General features: G+C 39.0%; 1 protein-coding gene across 1 annotated transcript in view; it reads right to left on the minus strand.

Moving 5' to 3' along the window:
• Positions 1-22486, minus strand: part of LOC123508475 — a 67878-nt gene that overhangs the window by 44006 nt on the left and 1386 nt on the right. The window contains exons 2-14 of the mRNA XM_045262226.1: positions 16519-16843; positions 16143-16364; positions 15659-15867; positions 14650-15455; positions 9760-9841; positions 8866-9049; positions 7877-8213; positions 6217-6359; positions 5759-5949; positions 4670-4840; positions 4129-4272; positions 3127-3208; positions 2781-2949 (exon numbers count right to left, since the gene is read on the minus strand). Coding sequence (XP_045118161.1) covers positions 2781-2949; positions 3127-3208; positions 4129-4272; positions 4670-4840; positions 5759-5949; positions 6217-6359; positions 7877-8213; positions 8866-9049; positions 9760-9841; positions 14650-15455; positions 15659-15867; positions 16143-16364; positions 16519-16767 — 2989 coding nt within the window. The 5' untranslated portion in view covers positions 16768-16843. The remainder of the gene's footprint in view (positions 1-2780; positions 2950-3126; positions 3209-4128; positions 4273-4669; positions 4841-5758; positions 5950-6216; positions 6360-7876; positions 8214-8865; positions 9050-9759; positions 9842-14649; positions 15456-15658; positions 15868-16142; positions 16365-16518; positions 16844-22486) is intronic.

The raw sequence follows: 22486 nt of genomic DNA on the forward strand, positions 1-22486 counted from the left end.
GAGGAGTCAAAATGATATACATCTGGAAGTTTTTTTTTTTTTTTTGTGATATTGAAACATTGTTCTTCCTGCATGATATGTTAGAAGTTGAACTTATCCACGAGATTCAAAATATATATTATACAGTTAAAGCTTGTCGATATTTTTTCCTATGCCTTCTTGATCAATCAATTTGCGACTTCATGTTAATACCGTCAACAGCGTACACGGAAAATAAAAACGTGCACAATCGAAGAACTGAAACTACCCATTAATTAAGAAGTCGAAGCTTTACCAGATGAAATGTTGCAGAAAACAATGCAGAACTTTGAGGAGAAGCTCCAAATTTGCATCCATACACCGGCAAAAGGTACGTCACTTGACTTAGTATATTCCTAATCACGTTTCAAGGCATGTTTGTTTATTAGTATATTCCAAATCACTTTTCAAGTCATGTTTGTTTGTTTATTTGTTTGTTTTTAATATAGAAATAGCCTTTTATTTGATGTGATTGAGATTTGCTTATCTTTGAAATATGCAAAATTACTCAATTGTGAAAAACGCGTTTTCTCTGTTCCATTGTGTATGTGTGTGTGTGTGTGTCCTGGCTTATGGCGCCTGTAGGTAATTTGAAGAGTATTGGAAGCGCTTTTAAGCTTCAACCCCTTAGTGACGCTGACAATTTTATTTATAGTGGTACCCATATCACCATCTCTAGGTGTAACCACCTAGAGCCTGGCTATCATGGTGATATGTAGGTAACTTTAAACCACTCGACAAATGGTAAAGTAAGTAGGCCGTACGTGGTGGGATTCGAACCTACTCGTGGACGTCTGCCCGATCCCACGCTCACCACCTTATCCACTACGCTGCCGCCTCCCCATGTAATTAATTTCACCATTGATGTGTATTTACCTAGTTGTAGTTTTACAGGGCCTGAGCTTTATGCTCGTGTGGCCCCGTCTCCATATCTACACTTATCCAATTTTTCTTTAAAACTATGCACACTCATTGCTGATGCCACTTCCTCTCTCAAACTGTTCCAAGTCTCAACACATATTTGCGGGAAACTATATTTTTTAACATCTCTCAGACATCTTCCCTTCCTCAGTTTCTTACTATGCGATCTTGTGCTTCTAATGTCATATTCTTCTCTCAGGATTAGTTTCTCATTATCCACTTGATCCATTCCGTTAATCAATTTATAAACTTGTATCAGATCCCCTCTCTCTTCTATGTGTGTGTGTGTGTGTGTGTGTGTGTGTGTGTGTGTGTGTGTGTGTGTGTGTGTGTGTGTGTCTTTCCTCTAAAAGAAATAGAACTGCAGTACAGCTTGATTTTCGGTAAGTGTTTTGTTATGTCTAATGGGTAATTCATGAGCATTGAAAAATTAGAATATATTTTTAGACGACCTCTCAACTTTTTTTTCTTTTTTTATTTGTACATAGTGCGATGTCTTCCATTTTCTTTGTTCTCTTATTAATATTGATCTTTTCCTCCAGGTGAACAAAATGAATGAATGTGACATGTACTTTGAAAGAAAAAAAAATTAAGTGAGAAAAAGGGTTCCTGTAGTAATATATATATATATATATATATATATATATATATATATATATATATATATATATATATATATATATATATATATATATATATATATATATATATATATATATATATATATATATATATATATATATATATATATATATATATATATATATATATATATATATATATATATATATATATATATATATATAATTTGGGGCGTTTGCTATAGGTTGAGTTTTAATGTAAGACTCGATCAATGCTTGGGATGCACATTCTACAACCACCTAATGTGTTACAGTTTGATGTTCTGTACTTGTATGTCATAAAACATTGATCTTAAGAGTTTATACCAATAGCATCCATGGGATCTTGTTGCACGTGTATTTGTGCTCTCAGCAGAATAGTATTACTCACGGCTAGGTTCTTGGTGATGTCTCCTGCCACACATTTAGTTTGAAACATTTTTCCCACTGATTCATACAGGGACTAATGTTTTATCTGGCAAATCCCCAAGTAGTATCCGTGCTGCCAGGATATTGTAATGGCCAAAACCACGTGGAGACGAAGAACTAGCCGATACCAGAGACTTGTCGATGCATGTGCTGTGGTTAATGGCATGGAAATATTAGGAAAGAACCAAGGTTGGATTGTATTTCCAATGAAGAAAACGGCAACTTAGGAATAAGCGCCAACACAGGTAAACGTTAGGAGACATGTTGTAAATAGACAATTTTCACCAGTGTCCCACTAAGATGTTGCAGCAAAACATGGTTGTTTCATTCATATGTGGCTTGATATATATATATATATATATATATATATATATATATATATATATATATATATATATATATATATATATATATATATGATATTGGTATGATAATTGTATAGCATAGATAGGAATAGTAAGGTCATATAGAAAGGGGAAAAATAGCATTCATCCCAAGATGATATGTGACTTTTATGTGTAAAATCAAGTTGGCTTGTGAATCTGGTATTTTTCCTCACTATAGCGAACGCCCCAAATCAGAAACATGACTCCTAATATATAGAGATAAACAAAATAGCTATCATTAAAGGTGTCTATAAGAATACTAGAACATATGATATAAGGAAGATGAAACTGGAATGAGTAAGATATATGCCATACCCACACTTTAATAATGCTCGCGCGCGCGCGCACACACACACACACACACACACACACACACACACACACACACACACACACACACACACTTAATCACTCCTGAGCTCTGATGAGTAACCATTATCTGCTAGCCATTGAATGATCTCTGGGCCATTTTTATTCATCCATTCAATGTTGTTCTGAGTTCGTTCAATAGCCTGGGCTAGGGCACGCTTGGCGGTACCCAAGTGGTTTTTGTTGGCTGACTGGAACTGTTTGAGCTGCAAGTGAACACCAAACATTAATTCCCAAATCACAGTTTCTTATTCCTTATATATAGATACTACAGATGAAAACATGTGAAGTTTATAATCTTTGACAGGTCTTGATGGAAACAGTAACTAAGACTGTTTCTAAATAAGAGACAATATAAAAAACATTTGTCTGTATTGTCTTACCTCATCAAGCTGTAACTCCTTGTTCATGCCATCAGTTACAGACTTGATCAGGCGAGGGAGAGTGAACAGGCCACTTCCCATACTGAAAGGTAAATCATAATATATTATGTTTTTTTTTTCTATTATTATTTTTAGAATAGACAGATGAATTTGGAGAAACAGGAAATTAAACCGATAGGACAGTAGTTTGAGGAATTAGAATGGTCACCCTTTTTAGAGACAGGTTGAATATAGGCATACTTCCAGCAAGATGTTGATTGACAAAATTTGAAGAGTTTAACTAGGCCAGGTGCAAATGCAGAAGTATAGTTTTGGAGAACAGTAGGTGGTACACCATCGAGTCCGTAAGCCTTCCAATTGTTACATAAAACCAGCGAAGGCACGGAGAACAAATGCATAGACTCTTAATTGGAAGCATGAAGTAGTCAGAGGATGGGAGGCAAAAACAAGCCTTGAATTCTCTAAGTTAAATTTTCTTTAGGAGAGGCTTGAATGAAGAGCTTACCTTTAAGAATAGATGAAATACCAGTGGTGCATCTGGTTATAATGAATGAGAGAAAGATGAAGAAACAAAGTTATTAGAGGTGATTTTGTCTAGGTGAAAGAAATCATAAGAAGAGTTAGTAGATCTTAAAAGGTTTTCAGACTTTTAATGGAGGAATTTTTGCCTAGTTGTAAAATGGATCTGGCATGATTCTTTGTAGAAATATAAAGTGCATGAGATACAAGTGATGGAAGAATAATGAGAGAAATATAATTTGATACAATGGATGTGGAGTATCACTCACTTTTCTAATGTTGAAACCACAAAATATTCATGAGGCATTTTCTGAAGAAGTTTGATACTGTACATGTTTTTAAATGATGTATCTACATTAAGTTTTATGTTCTTTTGCTTCTGATGGATTTAGTTAAGGAAGAATGTGTGCACATTTTGCACATCTGTGGAAATGTACAGAATGCTGATACTCTATCAGTTGTGAAACTTTATGATATACTTACTAGTCTGTAATGTTATGCCACTGATCCCTCAAGTAGGTCCAAGCCATGTCTCGCCCCACATCATTCATTGCCACAGACTGGAATACCCGGGCTGAATCTTGCTTTCGAATGCCTGAGTCCTCAGTGAAGGCCATCTCGAGATATCTAGTAAAATACTTGTCTGGGTTATTTATTATTTCATGCTTATGTTTTTTTTTTTATATAATTTAGCTGAATGGTAGATAATTTTTCATGTTACAAACATGAATAAAAATTTTATGTTCACTAGTTATTAATTGACATGCTAGATGCTACACTTGCTGGCTTTCAGGAATTATTGCATGTCTTTATCATTATCATGTTTGATTGACTGCCAGTAAGTATAATCGTGTGCAACATTTATCTATTTCTTTTTCAAGCATTGAACAGTTCAGTCAGTTACGATATTTCAATAGTGAAATGCTCTTCTTCACTGCATACTGTAATTAGAAACACAATCTTATCATCCGTGCTATACATTGTTTATTGCATGATGTGTCTTGGGGGAAGAACATAGTCTCACCTTGACAGAATCCAGATTTTCTTGGAGCATCCGAGAGCTTTGAGTAGTCTGTTCTTTTCAGAACCAACATTTGAGTTGAGGTATTGGTTCCATGCAAATTCCCATTCCTTTTTCTTGCCTGCAGCTATGGCAGTGCAATACACTACATCCTTTAGGTTAGGAGAGATGATGCTGGAAATGTGCGAATATAAGAATTAGCCTCTATGAGAACAGTACATGCATGGGTATTTTTTGTTGGGGATGTAAGCAGGTGTACATGGAATATATTGTGAATTTAGAGGGATGTGTGCATCATGAGATTCATTTGATACAGTAATCATCTCTGGTATTCCTGATTTACATTATCTCATATGATGACCTCCATGAGAGAAAGAATACGCTGTAAGTATAAATATAAGTAAAACCAGATTTTACAAATTAAGAAGATTTTGCGATGGTACATCTTAAGAATATTAGTCCCTCTGTGGAAATTTCCACTGGTATTACCCATACTTGGTTTGTGTTGTAATATGTATATTAATTGTAAAGTAATAATAAGGAATTTAATTCAATCTAGTACATGCTAAATATTAGTTATTAAATTAAATAAAAAAGGTAGAAGTGTACCAACAGCATATAACGTTTGTTTTCTGACATGTCAAACTGACTGTTTTGCCCTTCTCAACAGCAGCAGTAGCCAGCTCTCACCAGCCTATCAACAGCCCTTTTAAGACGTATCTTCACCACTTTATCGCTTGTCTGTAGATAATTATATTCACTAAGTTAGGTTTTAGAAGCTTGAAACCCGGGATAATTGCAAAGACGCTAGCATTAGCTATGAAAACATAGCTGACCACTGGTCTGGAATACCAGTGATTCCTACCAGCCACCAATCCCAACCACTCTGAATAACAGCTAAGTCATAATTTATTTATTTTTATATTCAACAATGCTTTCTGTGTTTGTGTTATCTGTGAGATCCTTGTGTGGGTATAAAGATCAAATAATTTAAAAGATATCGTTTACACGACACCGGACTCCTTAAAAGATCAAAACCATTCACACAATGTCATGAAAGTAATTTAATACCCATTCTCATTATGCTTTCACCTGTCACTCTCTGGGTTCATCATCCATTGTTTGAAGAGGCTGACAGACTGGGTCACACAGTTTTCATGACCTAGCTTGCAGGCCCATTTGAGCATCTTTACTCGCTTGCGCTGGTCAATGTGAGGGTCATTTGGAGAGTCTTGGAACCCAACAGACTTGTACAGCGGTTCAAGCAAACTAAGAAAGAAATCCTGAAGATAATGGAATAGTTAATGGTGCAAAAAGGAATGTTTGGTAAAATGAGGCTGAGATTGTATATTTTTAAAGTTCTGATCTCATCATCAGTGTGGTTTGATATTAGAATATCAATAATATTATGAATAAGTATATGTTTATGTAAATATAATTGGATACCTCTTACAAAGAAATAACAAATCATTAAGTCACTGTGAAGCAAATATGATTTGGCATTCAATTTTGAAATCATTTATGTATTATGATTTTTTTTTGCTTTTTACCTTGAGAGCTCCATAAGCTCCAGTACGAGAGAAGAGTTTATCAATGTATTCCAAGTTGTCCAGAGCAGTAGCCCATGGTGTGTATAAGATTTCCTTCTTCAAATAAGAAATAAGATCCAGTGGCAGTGAATATGATAACTGACCTGAAAAAAAAAAAAAAAATCATGTTGTTGTAGGTGTCTTCTTGGTGTCTCCCTGTGTACTTTGGGGTCCGAGGGATCTCCAAGCGCACGGGTGCAAATCCTGTCTACGGTCTGAGTATAGTAGGGCTTCCTCACTCAAGGCAACGGTTTCCTAGCGGATGGGCTTCCAGATGGGAGGTATCCCAAAAAGTATCCCCTTTAGCCCTTAAATTCCCGTGAAAGCTCACATGGTATGAAAAAAAAAAAAAAGAACAGCCACGAATACGCCAACATTGCTGCCAGATGTACAGTTGTTTAGTTCTGTACATGGCACTGATAAAGACACACCTAGTGTCATTATCATCATCAGCATTAGTCACCAGCTGATCCACTGCTTGCCTGCTGGCCTTAAGCTGCCTGCATCCAGATAGTTCTACTTGTCTGGAGTCGGAAGTGATGATACTGTGTTTGCTCAGTCTCATTTTCATTGCTTTTCATTTTAAGCTGATTATCATGTCTACATGATTTTATACATAACAAAATTTATTTATTCTATATGTTCTGTATGTCTCATAAGTCATGGTGTTTTCTTTTTCTTTTTGTAATGCATTTTCACAAAGACATTTGTTCTATGAATTTCATGTCAGGAACTTTAAGTTGCCATTTAGACACGGCATTATCAGTTGAAACGTTTTCAGATCTCGTAGAAAGTTTTATATATTCTATGCTTGATTGAGTATAACACTCCTGTCTCTTAGAATAATTTCAGCAGATATTTTCTTTAACAAAAAAAAAAGCATACTTTTCATAGGATATACATTTTTATGTTTTATATTATACATTCATGCTCATATTTTCTGTAAGGTTTATGAAATTAAAGGAGTGATTAGACTGGTAGTGTAGACTTCGTTCAATTTCCTCCAGCATAACTGTTTTGCTCAAAGAGCAAATCTATGAGGGAATAGATTTGCTAAGTATAGTTTAGGAAGCAAATCAATAGATTTTCAAAAACACATGTGCCATAGATATCATAACAGATTAAGCAGTTTTGGACTACCAAGAATATATGTTATGACTCTTACTTTACTGTATTACATGAAAATTATTGGAGATGAAAAATATTTATTGATTAAGTATGGTTTGTTCTGGTATTTACTGCAAATTTAGACTCCTTCAGAAAATGAACACCGTGGTACAGTGGAACCATGCAAGTTTTGGGGTCCGAGAGGTCTCCAAGTGCACATGTTCGAATCCTGTCCACGGTCCGAGTGTAGGTTGGGCTTCCTCACTCGAGGCAACGGTTTCCTAGTGGGTGGGCTTTGAGATAGGAAGTACCCCAAAAAAGTATCCCCTTTAGCCCATAAATTCCCGTGAAAAGCCGGCATGGTATAAATAAATAAAAAAAAAAAGAACATTACAAGTAACAAAGTCACTGAGATATTCATTCATTCAAATGTATTATGGTGAAAATATGTACAGTATGTAATGTAGAGATGGTGACTGAGCTATAGTGATCAGAAATAAAGGAATAAAAGTACCTGCTCGTGCCAAGTTGAGTGCGTCATCTATGAGCTGCGCACGATTGTTAACGTGGATCATGGTGTGATCAGCTTTGAGCTGCTCAATCAGCAGTTTCCAGTTGTTGTCATCGTAGTTGACTCTATAGTAACCAGTCTCCTGCACGTTGAATATCACCCACTGCCTACTGTCTGGGAGGGACCGGATGGTGATCTTAGAGTCAGTCTTTGAGAGCCACTTGGAGGGTGCTGTATTGCTAAAGTCAGCAGTGGCCTGTGTGGTGTAGGAGAGTGGCACCCACCACCTGTAGACATGAGTGTCTGTGGAGTTGGCATCTTTCCTTAACAGAAACCGCTCCTGGTGAAACAAACTGATTTCAATTTCATTTACATGAATTTTGGGTTAGCACAATTATGAATCATAAACCATGATTGGCATAGCTGGCCGTGGTGACGAAAAAAAAGTCAGTGAATTGATATTAGTAACTGGTGATAGATTCATTGCCTAGTAACTGATAATCGACAAATTGATAAATCCAAAATTCCATTATCCCATGATGATGATACCAATATTCCAAGTAAAATGAATAAAGACAATAAAGAACATGATAAATCCAAATCTTTATTATCTTTATCTTAGAAAATTTAGAAAAATCTTAGAAAAATTCAAATTCAGTGTTTATCCTGTCTCTTTTCTAATGAAAAGAACTTTAAGTAATACAGTTACATTTGATTTTGAAAGTTAAAATGTCAACAAGCTCATGTTCCAAAGACTAAATTATTGAATAGCTCAAGTTTGGATCCAAAAGTATAGACGATACTGATGAATGGATAATGCGGGAAATCAGTTATTAGATAAACAATAATCTGATATCGTTATCGCGATAATGCACTCCTATGCTAATAAGTAGATAAGTTGATGTGTGTTTGAGACTATATATCACTGCAAGAATTACACTAATAAAATTAAATCTCTTTAATTTGTTCTGCGGTCATTTAAATGTAATTACCTGTGTAACTGTCGCTGATTTCCCATCAGCACTTCTTGTGACCTTGACAACAGGGTAGCCCATCTGTAGTGTCCAGGTGTCCATGATGGTCTTGACAGTGACATCATTGGCAAGTGTCGAATCCTGGTGTGCAGCTTGTGTGAGAAAGTCCCACAGATCATCTTGCTCTGCACTGTCATATGCTCTATGTAGAGATAGTATGATATGGAAGGGATGACCATGATGTCAGGTAAATCACATTATAGTTTCTTGATGTCAGATAAGTCACATTATAATTCCTATTTATATGACTTTATATATATTACTACCATCAGATACAACCTCCTCTCACAGCTGCTGTTACCTCAGGTCAGCATCTCCTTAGACTACCTAGTGACTAGTCCGTGACCTAGTGATGGGACTTTGGCCATAGAAAACACATGCTATATTCCATAAAAAAGATTCCCATCTCTGATAGCACTGGTGGAAATCTAGGAAGAAGATAAACAGCTATAACCTATTATATAATCCTGTGGTTTGCACCACTCACGGGTGTGGTTTTCAAGATCAGTAGAATTTGATAAACACAATACACATAGCCCTCGGATACTCAAAACTCACAACAGTGACCTGCACTTTGGCAAAAAAAAAAAAAAAAAAAAAAAAAAAAGAGGAGAGAATGGTGTCTGCTTTCTTCAAAATTTAGGTTCAGATACATTGGACAGCTGGACAATGCCTGAATGGGGGCAGAATCACGCAATGTACCACAGAAACAGCAGCAAACAGAGCCATAAATGCTCTTTTTGCATAATATTTGGATTAATCTATAACTTCGTTATTTACAATTTTTTTTGCTTCCTTAGGTTGAATAGACGTGGACAATGAGTAGCATCCTCAGTGTATATAGTTGCTCACCTGGTCTTCAGATAGTTGGTGAGACCCTTACGGAATGTTGCCTCCGTCAGGAAAAATTTCATCATCCTGATTATTGAAGCGCCTGAGGGTTGGAAAGGTTGTGTTAAAACATATCTTTCTATTTTCACAACAAACCTAAAAAAAGAATACTAATAGAAATACACACTAATGAAGAATATGTAGTAGTGAAACCTTGTGACATTATTCTGTTAATATTTCGTGTAGAAAAGAGCCTCAAAACACTTTGGGGGACAAAATACAAGAGTACAGAAGAAACATGATAAGGAAAAAGAAAACACACACACACACACACACACACACACACACACACACACACACACACACACACACACACACACACACACACACACACACACACAGCATAGTGCAGTGGTTCTCAACCACTGTTTCCCAACCACTGCACATACCACAAATAGTATGTGAATGCACATGATGTACATGTGCATCTTTGCGATCTTAAGAGATTTTCAGTTAGATGTAATTAATTTTATAAAAAAAAAATGATTATGCCTTACACAAGATAATCTGACATCGATCAGCTGGTGGAGAAGAAACAGATGCATCCCTCGCATTAAAATGAGTTGTGTTCTTTGGTGTTAGTTAATTTGTGTGTTCTAATCATGTATGAATTGGTATTTGCTGGAATTGAGTTTTCTAGAACTAGGTGGTATGCAGGGACTGTGGGACCTCCAAGTTGGACTCGCTAAAGAAAAGTATGGGAACCACTGGCGAAGTGCATTGGTTAGCACGCTCGACCCACAACCGAAAAGACCCCGGTTCGAGTCCCTGGCGCAGCAAAGTAAGATGGAGAGCCTCTTAACGCATAACCCTTGTTCACCTAGCAGCAAGTAGGTACAGGATAAAATCCAAGGGATTTTGACCTCTCTGTATTAGTTTTTTTTTTATATAGGGAAGAGGGCCAGCCAAGGACAAAAAAAGCCCACTTGAGTGCTGGCTCTCTACAAAGAGTAAAACCGTCAGCCAAAATTAGGGAGCAAATGCCTCAATATCTCCCTCTTAAAAGAAGACAAGTCGTAGGAAGTCGGAAATACAGATGCAAGGAGGGAGTTCCAGAGTTTACCAGTGAAAGGTAGGAATGATTGAGAGTACTGGTTAACTCCTTGCATTAAAAGAGTTGTACAGAATAGGGATGAGAGGAAGAAAGCTTTGTGCAGCGATGCCGCAGGAGAAGGGAAGGCATGCAATTAGCAAGATCAGTAGAACACCTAGCATGAAAATAGCGATGAAAGATAGAAAGAGATGCAACATTTCGGCGGTGAGATAGAGACTGAAGACAGTTAGTCAGAGAAGGGGAGTTGATGAAAAGCTTTTGATTCCACCCTATTTGGTAAAACTGTGTGACTGGAAGCCCTCCAAACATGCAAAGAGTACTCCATGCGGGGACGAATAAGGCCCTTGCACAGAGTTAGCAGTTGGAGGGGCGAGAAAAACTGGCGGAGACGCCTCAGAACGCCTAACTTCATAGAAGCTGTTTTAGCAAGAGATGAGATGTAAAGTTTCCAGTTATGAGATGTAAAGTTTCCTTTATGAGTAAAGGACAGACCGAGGATATTCAGTGTGGATGAGGGAGACAGTTGAGTGTCATTGAAGAAGAGAAGGATAGTTGTCTGGAAGGTTGTATCAAGTTGACAGATGGAGGAATTGAGTTTTTGAGGCATTGAAAACTACTAGATTTTCTCTGCTCCAATCGGAAATCTTAGAAAGATCGGAAGTCAGGCGTTTTGTGGCGTCCCTGCGTGATCTGTTGACTTCCTGAAGGGTTGATCATTTCTGAAAGGACGTGGAAAGATGTAGGGTGGTGTCATCAGCGTAGAAGTGGATAGAACAAGAAGTTTGGTTGTCATTAATGAATAATAGAAAGAGAGTGGATGACAGGATAAAACCCTGAGGAACACCACTATTAATAGATTTAGGAGAACAGTGGCCATCTACCACAGCAGCAATAGAACAGTCGGAAAGGAAACTTGAGATAAAGTTGCAGAGATAAGGATAGAAGCCGTAGGAGGACAGTTTTGAAATTAAAGCTTTATGCCAGACTCTATCAAAAGCTTTTGATATGTCTAATGCTACAGCAAAAGTTTCATCGAAATCTCTAAAAGAGGATGACCAAGACTCAGTAAGGAAAGCCAGGAGATCACCAGTAGAGCGACCTTGAACTGACAGATATTTGAGAATCTTAATTCCTATTCAGGATATATTCAAAAACTTTAGACAAGCAAGAGATTAAAGCTATAGGACGGTAGTTTGAGGGATTAGAACGGTCACCCTTTTTAGGAACAGGCTGAATGTAGGCAAACTTCCAGCAAGAAGGAAAGGCAGAAGTTGACAGACAAAGTTGAAAGAGTTTAGCCAGGCAAGGTGCAAGCACGGAAGCACAGTTTTTGAGAACAATAGGAGGGACCCCAACAGGACCATAAGCCTTCCAGGTATTTATGCCATCAAGGGCATGGAAAACATCATTACGAAGAATTTTGATTGAAGACATGAAATAGTCAGAGGGAGGGACAAGCCTAGAATCCAAGGTGGAGTTGTGAGCAAAGGTTTGAGAGAAGAGTTCAGTTTTAGAGATAGAAGAGATGGCAGTGGTGCCATCAAGATGAAATAAAGGAGGGAAAGATGAAGAAATGAAGTTATTGGAGATGTTTTGGCTAGATGCTAGAAGTCTCAAGGGGAGTTTGAGTTTGAAAGATTTTGACATTTTCTACTTATGAAGGGATGTTTGGCAAGCTGAAGAACAAACTTGTCATGATTCCGGGCAGAAATATAAAGTGCATGAGATTCAGGAGATGGAAGGCTCAAGTGCCTTTTGTGGGCAACCTGTCTATCATGTATAGCACGAGAACAGGCTGAGTTAAACCAAGGTTTAGAAGGTTTAAGTTGAGAAAAAGAATGAGGAATGTACGCCTCCATGCCAGACACTATCACCTCTGTTATGCATTCAGCACAAAGAGATGGGTCACTGACACGGAAGTAGCAATCATACCAGGGAAAATCTGCATAATTCCTATTCAGGTCCACCCAACTGGCAGAGGCAAAACGCCAGAGGCACCTCTGCTTTGGGGGATCCTGTGGAGGGATTGGAGAAATAGGACAAGATACAGAAATGAGATTGTGATCAGAGGAGCCCAACAGAGATGAAAGGGTGACAGCATAAGCAGAAGGATTAGAGGTGAGGAAGAGATCAAGAATGTTGGGCGTGTCTCCAAGACGGTCAGGAATACGAGTAGGATGTTGCACCAGTTGCTCTAGGTCATGGAGGATAGCAAAGTTGAAGGCTAGTTCACCAGGATGGTCAGTGAGGGGAGAGGAAAGCCAAAGCTGGTGGTGAACATTGAAATCTCCAAGAATGGAAATCTCTGCAAAAGGAAAGAGGGACAGAATGTGCTCCACTTTGGAAGTTAAAAAGTCATAGAATTTGCTAAAGTCAGAAGAGTTAGGGGAGAGATAGACAGCACAGATGAATTTAGTTAGAGAGTGACTGTTAAGTCGAAGTCATGGAGGATAGCAAAATTGAAGGCTAGTTCACCAGCTGGTGGTGAACATTGAAATCTCCAAGAATGGAAATCTCTGCGAAAGGAAAGAGGGACAGAATGTGCTCCACTTTGGAAGTTAAATAGTCAAAGAAATTACTATAGTCAGAAGAGTTAGGGGAGAAATAGACAGCACAGATGAATTTAGTTAGAGAGTGACTTAAATGGAAGCCAGATGGAGGAAAACTCGGAAGATTCAAGAGCGTGGACACGAGAGAAGTTAAGTTGTTGCGTACATAGATGCAACATCCAACTTTGGAACGAAAATGATAATAGAGAAAGTAGAAGGGAACAGAGAAGGGGCTACTGTCAGTTGCCTCAGACAGCTGTGCTTCAATGAGGAAAAGAAGATGAGGTTTAGTAGAGGAGAGGTGGTGTTCTACAGATTGAAAATTAAATCTAAGACCGCGAATGTTGCAGAAGTTAATGTAGAAAAAGTTGAAAGAGGTGTCAAGGCATTTGGGATCGTCACTGAGAGAGGCGTCCGACCTGGGGACATTTATGATCCCCTCCCCAGAAGCGGACTCTGAGGCATTGTTTGGAGTACCCATTTTTCTTTTAAATTTTGATTTTCAAGTGAAAGGTGTATGTGTGTTAAGTGCATGTAGTTTTTGTGAAGAAGGAGAGTTATCTTTAGAGGGCAGGCTGTGCCTGCTCTCTTGAGTTGTGAGACTCAAAGGGAAACGTTCAGCGAGATCACAACTAACTTTAATGGAAGGTTCACAGCATCCCCTGAACTAGTGGTATTAGATCTCGCTGGGAGTAAATTACCCTTTTGGTAGGTTTCTACTACCTCCTCCTTGGATGTGGTGTGTGAGTGGTCTCAGTCCTACCCAAAGATGGGTCAGTTTTGAGTTCTGTCTTGGTGACCAGCAGATGACCATAATGAATTTCACACACACACACACACACACACACACACACACACACACACACACACACACACACACACACACACACACACACACACACACACACACACACACACACACACACACACACACACACACAGACGGCCCAGTAAATCAGTGGTTAGAGCGCTGGCTTCACAAGCCAGATGACCGGGATTCGTTTCCCCGGCCGGGTGGAGATATTTGGGTGTGTCTCCTTTCACGTGTAGCCCCTGTTCACCTAGCAATAAGTAGGTACGGGATGTAAATCGAGGAGTTGTGACCTTGTTGTCCCGGTGTGTGGTGTGTGCCTGGTCTCCGGCCTATCCGAAGATCGGAAACAATGAGCTCTGAGCTCGTTCCGTAGGGTAACGTCTGGCTGTCTCGTCAGAGACTGCAGCAGATCAAACAGTGAATTACACACTTACCTTTGGAATAAGAGATGGTATCAAATATCTCGTTTATCTCATCAGGATGACCAACAGGGATGCTGATGGGATGAGAGGACTCAAGGCAGTCGAGTCTGAAAACTTTGTGTAAGTCTATCACGATGAACTGCTCCATCATTTGCCACTCTGGCTCAGCATGGTCAGCGCCCACATACTCCATAAAGCTTGCAAACCCCTCATTGAGCCACAGGTCTGTCCACCATTCTGGGGTTACCAGGTTCCCAAACCACTGGTGAGCCAGCTCGTGTGCAACTACTATCGCCACTCGCTGTTTGTTGTAGGCTGAAGACACCTTCGGATCATATAGCATCGCTGTCTCCCTATAGGTAATAAGGCCCCAGTTTTCCATGGCACCTGCTGCAAAGTCTGGGATGGCAGTCATGTCTTGTTTTGGGAGTGGGTATGGGATGCTGAAGTAGTCTTCAAAGAAGGTGATGATATTTGGGCCAATTTCAAGTGAATAATTTGCCTGGTTTATGGCAGCTTCTCGTGCCAACGTCCTGAAGGTCACTCCATTTTGTGTGGTGACTTCCTTTAATGAGAAGTCGGACACTAGGAATGCTACAAGATAGGTGGACATAGGGACACTGGTGTTGAAGTGGTCCCACATCCATCCCTGCTGACCTTCTATTGGCTGGCTGCTTATTTTAGGCATATTAGAGATGGCGGACATGTCTGTCTCCCTTGCCAGGAACACCTGAAATGTTGCTTTCAGGGCTGGCTCATCAAAGCATGGGAAGGCACGGCGGGCATCTGTTGGCTGGAATTGTGTCACAGCAAGCCACCTGTGGTACAGTGAACAGGTGTTTCAATCTATGTCTGTCACTTTGCATTACTGATGGAAAATGAACATTGAATATCACATGGTGCTAATAGCATGCAATGATTTATTTGATAGATTAACTCTAACTTCGTATCCTCTTCACTGATTAAGATAAAAAAAAAATCTTCTTACATTACAATCTACTGACAACATCCTGTCAAATACCTCTCTGTTTCTGTTGCATCTTTATATGAAGACCTGTAGAAACCGTGCAACTGGTCATTGAGATAACCGGTGAATTCCATAGACAGCACATATCGGCGGCCTTTGGTCAATGGTTGATGGAGATGGGCATGGTAGAATTCTCGCTTGTTGTCGTATGTCTGCTTCATGATGCCCACACCCATCCCATCTCGATTTTCTGCATCCACTACCTGTACAAGTTCTTATTAACTTTATACTTCTTTGTAATAATGTAATACTCTGCTTAACGTGTTTATTATTGTTATTATTTTCTATAGTCATTGTTTCTTTTTATCATATCTTATTCATTCATTGGGTACCATCACACACACACACACACACACACACACACACACACACACACACACACACACACACACACACACACACACACACACACACACACACACACACACACACACACACACACACACACACACACACACACACACACACATACACACACCTTTACTGTGTCATTATGGGTGATGATGTCTGCCATGTGAAAAGTAAAGACAGAGGTCTCCTCCACCACCTCCACCTCCACCTCCACATAACCTGCTATGCTAAAATTGCCCCTGACGAAGGGCTGAAGGCGAACCAGATAGTGAACTGGTCGGAGGGACGTGGGCAGCCTCACGTCCTTGACTTTTTCATCTGACGTATGTGCGGCTGGAGAATTTTCTTCCTGAGAATGAAAGTTGATGAGTAAAGTATGTAGTAGTGTAAGCAGAGTTTGCAGTAGGAGTTTTACAGATTAAATCATGCTGTAAGTGGAAGGTTATATGGACAGCTTCAGTCATCTTATATCAATATATGCGGAAATAAAACGTATGGCTCACCATTGTATTATCACCCTCTGCAAGTTCGAGGTCTCTTGCATGGTAGCTGTTTGATGTCCGGTTGACGTTGGGAGCCAAGTAATAGACGAGGAGTCCTGTTGCCACTAGTGAGCCCACAAACAGGATCGCTAATAGCATTGCCACATTCCTTTTAACATAGCAGCCATTCTTTTTGCCGAAGGACACAGAAGCAGCAGATTCGTTCATCTCCATTGTCAGAATTTGTTTGCTTTGTGCACTCTCGGGCATAGCACACACATGCACTCTTGCTTTTACTACTTCTTGTTTGTTTTCCTTGTTTTTTCCTCTAATGAATACTTATCATCTGCAATATATTATTATTATTATTATTATTATTATTATTATTATTATTATTATTATTATTATTATTATTATTATTATTATTATTATCATTATTATTATTACTATCATTATTGCTGCTGCTGCTGCTGTTGCTACTGCTATTGCTACTGCTACTACTACTACTGCTACTACTACTATAAGAGAGAAAGCAGCATGAAGTAATTTTCTATTTGAGTATGTGTGATCTCATCCTGGTTGTATAATGATTAGGTATGTGAACGTTATTGTAAGCGAGGTGGATCTCACGGTGGTAGATCGGAGTTTGATACTACTGAATAATAATGGCATGGAGAAGTGTAATCTATCATAAGCTATTTATAAGTAATACTTAAGTTTTGGCAGATTTTAAGAAAATATTTAGACAACTGACTGAATTCTTTGAAAGCTGAATGAAAGACAGAAACTGGAAAAATTATGGAATGCAATGTGGCGTAGTGGATAAGGTGGTGAGCGTGGAATCAGGCAGGTGTCCACTCATAGATTTGAATCCCACCACATACTGCTTTGAAGCTATGCCATTTGTCGAGTGGTTTAAAGTTATCTACATGTCACCATGGTGCCCAGGTTCTAGGGGGTTACACCAAAGATGCGCTGCACTTGAGTGGTGATAAAATTAGCCTGCGCCATTAATGGGCGGAAGGTTTTTTTCATTTTTTATGTCCTGGCCTATCGTGCCTGTAGGTAAACTTGAACAGCATAAAAGTGGTACCCATCTTAGGACCCATATCACCAACCAAGCACATCTTTGGTGTAAGGCAATTACACCTCCACCTAGAACCTGGGTATCATGGTGATATGTAGGTAACTTTAAACCACTCGATAAATGACATATTTTCAAGGCACGTGGTGGGATTCGAACTTACGCATGGACGTCTGTCTGATCCCACGCTCACCACCTTATGCACTACGCCACGGAAGAGCGCCTCTTTTAGAGATTTTGGTGAAAGTTTTGCTGTTGCGTTAGACATATCAAAAGCTTTTGATAGAGTCTGGCATAAAGCTTTGATTTCCAAACTGCCCTCCTACGGCTTCTATCCTTCTCTCTGCAACTTTATCTCAAGTTTCCTTTCCGACCGCTCTATTGCTGCTGTGGTAGACGGCTACTGTTCCTCAGGGTTCTGTCCTGTCACCCACTCTCTTTCTATTATTCATTAATGACCTTCTTAACCAAACTTCTTGCCCTATCCACTCCTACGCTGATGATACCACCCTACATCTTTCCACGTTCTTTCAGAGACGTCCAACCCTTCAGGAAATCAACAGATCACGCGGGGACGCCACGGAACGCCTGACTTCCGATCTTTCTAAGATTTCCGATTGGGGCAGAGAAAATCTAGTAGTTTTCAATGCCTCATAAACTCAATTCCTCCATCTATCAACTCGACACAACCTTCCAGACAACTATCCCCTCTTCTTCAATGACACTCAACTGTCTCCCTCTTCCACAATGAATATCCTCGGTCTGTCCTTTGCTCATAATCTTAACTGGAAACTTCACATCTCATCTCTTGCTAAAACAGCTTCTATGAAATTAGGTGTTCTGAGGCGTCTCCGACAGTTTTTCTCGCCCTCCAACTGCTTACTCTGTATAAGGGCCTTATCCGTCCCTGTATGGAGTACTCTTCGCATGTTTGGGGGTTCCAGTCACACAGCTTTGCTTGATAGGGTGGAATCGAAAGCTCTTCGTCTCATCAACTCCCTCCTCTGACTAACTGTCTTCAGTCTCTTTCTCACCGCCGAAATGTTGCATCCCTTTCTATATTTTATCGCTATTTTCATGGTAACTGTTCTACTGATCTTGCTAACTGCATGCCTCCCCTCCTCCTGCGGCCACGCTGCACAAGGCTTTCTTCTTCCTCTCATCCCTATTCTGTCCAACTCTCTAATGCAAGAGTTAACCAGTATGCTCAATCATTCATCCCTTTCACTGGTAAACTCTGGAACTCCCTCCCTGCATCTGTATTTCCGAATTCCTACAACTTGTCTTTTTTTAAGAGGGAGGTATCGAGGCATTTGCTCTCCTAATTCTGGCTGACGGTTTTGGCACTTTTTGAACTCTTTGGAAAGCCAGCGCTCAAGTGGGCCTTTTTCTAACTTTCTTGTTTTTGCCCTTGGCTGGCCCTCTTCCCTACGTAAAAAAAAAAAAAAAAATATATATATATATATATATATATATATATATACACATTTGTTTCCATTGTCGTCAGGAATAGATGAAGACAGTTTACAAAGGTGGTGTATCTCATTCAAGGGGTTGTCTCTTTTGTTCATCACAAAGATTTCTCTCTCTCTCTCTCTCTCTCTCTCTCTCTCTCTCTCTCTCTCTCTCTCTCTCTGGTACATATTTGGTTTGAAAATTGTTAGTTTCAACCATACTATCAATAATTATACTTACAGTATACTAATAATTCGTGTAGCAGTAATGATTATTATTATTGCATTAATAATGATAATTACGGCAATGATAATAATGATAATAATATTAATGATAATAATAATAATATTAATGATAATAATATTAATAATAGTAATAATAATAATAATAATAATAATAATAATAATAATAATAATGATAATAATAATAGTAATAATTATCGTTAAATATTGCATTGAACATCAACTTTTTCACGCCAACTTCTGTTTCCATCTACTTTTACCTTTTTCCGTTTATTATTATTACTTTTTTTTCTCCGTCTGTATGGTGAAGCAAAAGTGATCCTCTTAACGGAGCAAATTGAAGTTTATTGTTTGCAATATAAAGATATGCTGAGTAAACATTGTTAACAGAAAAGGAAGGAAAAATACTGAATAGATTTTAACCTCCAGGGTGCCAGCGCCGTATGTCTTCGGCAGTAGACAGACACGCACTGTGTGGCAGAGCTGTGCGTATACAGTGCCTACGGTGGTGATTTGAAAGAAATCACTGTTGGGATATTTTTGCTGGGAGTCTTTTCATATTTTGTCATTACACTTCATATCTTTACTCTTCCCCTTCACTGACCATCACCCTTTACCAAGCTTGTAGGGACGCCGAGGTTCCAGCCCAGGTCCTATTCCTAATCTGACCGCAAAGTGTGTGTGTGTGTGTGTGTGTGTGTGTGTGTGTGTGTGTGTGTGTGTGTAATTCACTGTTTGATCTGCTGCAGTCTCTGACGAGACAGCCAGACGTTACCCTACGGAACGAGCTCAGAGCTCATTATTTCCGATCTTCGGATAGGCCTGAGACCAGGTGTGTGTGTGTGTGTGTGTGTGTGTGTGTGTGTGTGTGTGTGTGTGTGTGTGTAATTATATGAAGGTGTGTATATGAAAGGACCTAACAGCTGTGCACTCACACACACACACACACACACACACACACACACACACACACACACACACACACACACACACACACACACACCGGACGTGATGACGGAGCACGCAGGTCGCTTATCCTCCATTTTTCCACGCTATGTGTATGTAGATCCCACCCACATGTACTCCACATTCTTTCATTGACATTGACATTTATTTAAGCACATTAAGAATACATATAATTCTCTCTCTCTCTCTCTCTCTCTCTCTCTCTCTCTCTCTCTCTCTCTCTCTCTCTCTCTCTCTCTCTCTCTCTCTCTCTCTCTCTCTCTCTCTCTCTCTCTCTCTCTCTCTCCGCCCTCCACAATACTGGTCCAGAAGTTCACGTCCTTGAAAGTGACCTTACTTCAATACAATATAGCAAATTGTGGTGGTTTTTCGTTACTCTGGCACAAGGGAAAGGTTAACTCCACCCTGACTGGGAAAGCTAGGGACTCGTGCTGAATAAGGGGAGGAAGCTGGCCTGATGGGAGGATCAACTAACCGTGTTTCGATTACCGTTAGTGTCTGTGATATGCGCTACAAATTCTTGTCGTGGCGTTATAAACAGTGAGAGAGAGAGCGCGCGCGCACACACACACACACACACACACACACACACACACACACACACACACACACACACACACACACACACAGAGAAGGGGACGCGAATCTCTTAGAGCTTCCCACGATGCTTTCCTCGACAGTCACGTGCTTGCATTTCCCCCTACACACACACACACACCGCGTAGTGTAGTGGTAAGCACGCTCGACTCACAATCGAGAGGGCCCCGGTTCGAGTCCCGGGAAGCGGCGAGGCAAATGGGCAAGCCTCTTAATGTGTAGCCCCTGTTCACCTAGCAGAAAATAGGTACGGGATGTAACTCGAGGGGTTGTGACCTCGCTTTCCCGGTGTGTGTTGTGTTTGATGTGGTCTCAGTCCTACCGGAAGATTGGTCACTACGAGCTCTGAGCTTTTTCCGTAGAGGAAAGGCTGGATGGGCAACCAGCAGACGACCGTGATGAATAACACACACACACACACACACACACACACACACACACACACACACACACACACACACACACACACACACACACACCCTTGTCGACAGACCTTTGAATACGGTCAGTTGGTGAAAGGTGCTTGATATTTTCGTTAATTTTCTAACTGACTTGAAGCACTTATATGTCTGGCTGGCTGGCTGGCTAACTGACTGGCGCCATTAGTAATTAAATCTCTTGTGTCTTAGTAATTTACTTTCTCATCAGTCTGTCCTGGGAAGATTTTTATTCCCTTATTCATTTTTATTCAAGGATACTTTTTTTGGCACGCAATTGATAAAAAGAAATACAAGCAAACGATACAACTTGAGAGAGAGAGAGAGAGAGAGAGAGAGAGAGAGAGAGAGAGAGAGAGGATGGAGGCTGGGTGGCGTAGTTGGTTAAGGCGGCTCGTGTTCGAATCCTTGTCAAACCTAGTTGCCCAGTGGGAGATGTAGCGTTCTCCCGTTAACCCTAGCGGTACCATATACCTTAGCTGTTCCTGCGCCTAGTGGAATCATTTCCATTTGTATATAAAAGAAAAAAAAAAAAAAAACTATCCAAAGGTTTAGTCTATTGATTACGTCACGCGCTACTTTTGGTGCCATTAAATGTATCAGTTTGCATATTTTCTTTAATAGTTGAAGTGTTAATTACTTGGTTTTAATTTTAATCATGAGTTACATTTATTTTTAGAAAGAGACTGAATTTTGTGGCCATGTGTTCGTTAATTTGATTGATTCCAATTGATTTGTATGTCATCGTAATCGTCGTCAGTGTCAACGAATTTCCTTCTTTTTCTTCTTAGATTTATTATTATTATTATTATTATTATTATTATTATTATTATTATTATTATTATTATTAGTAGTAGTAGTAGTAGTATTGTTGCTATTATATTTTTTTATTATTTATTATCATTGTTATTGTTTTAATAATAATACTAATAATGATAATAATAATGATAATATTATTAATAATTTATGATAATAATAATAATAATAATAATAATAATAATAATAATAATAATAATAATAATGATACTACTACTAATAATAATTTATGATGATAATAATAATGATGATAGTAGTAGTAATAATAATAATAATAATAATAATAATGATAATAATAATAATAATGATAATGATAACAATTCTTCTTCTTCTTCTTCTTATTATTATTATTATTATTATTATGATTTTAATATAATTTCTATTAACAATTT

The sequence above is a fragment of the Portunus trituberculatus genome, chromosome 24, assembly GCF_017591435.1.
Source record: "Portunus trituberculatus isolate SZX2019 chromosome 24, ASM1759143v1, whole genome shotgun sequence".
In the NCBI taxonomy this organism is placed as follows: domain Eukaryota; kingdom Metazoa; phylum Arthropoda; class Malacostraca; order Decapoda; family Portunidae; genus Portunus; species Portunus trituberculatus.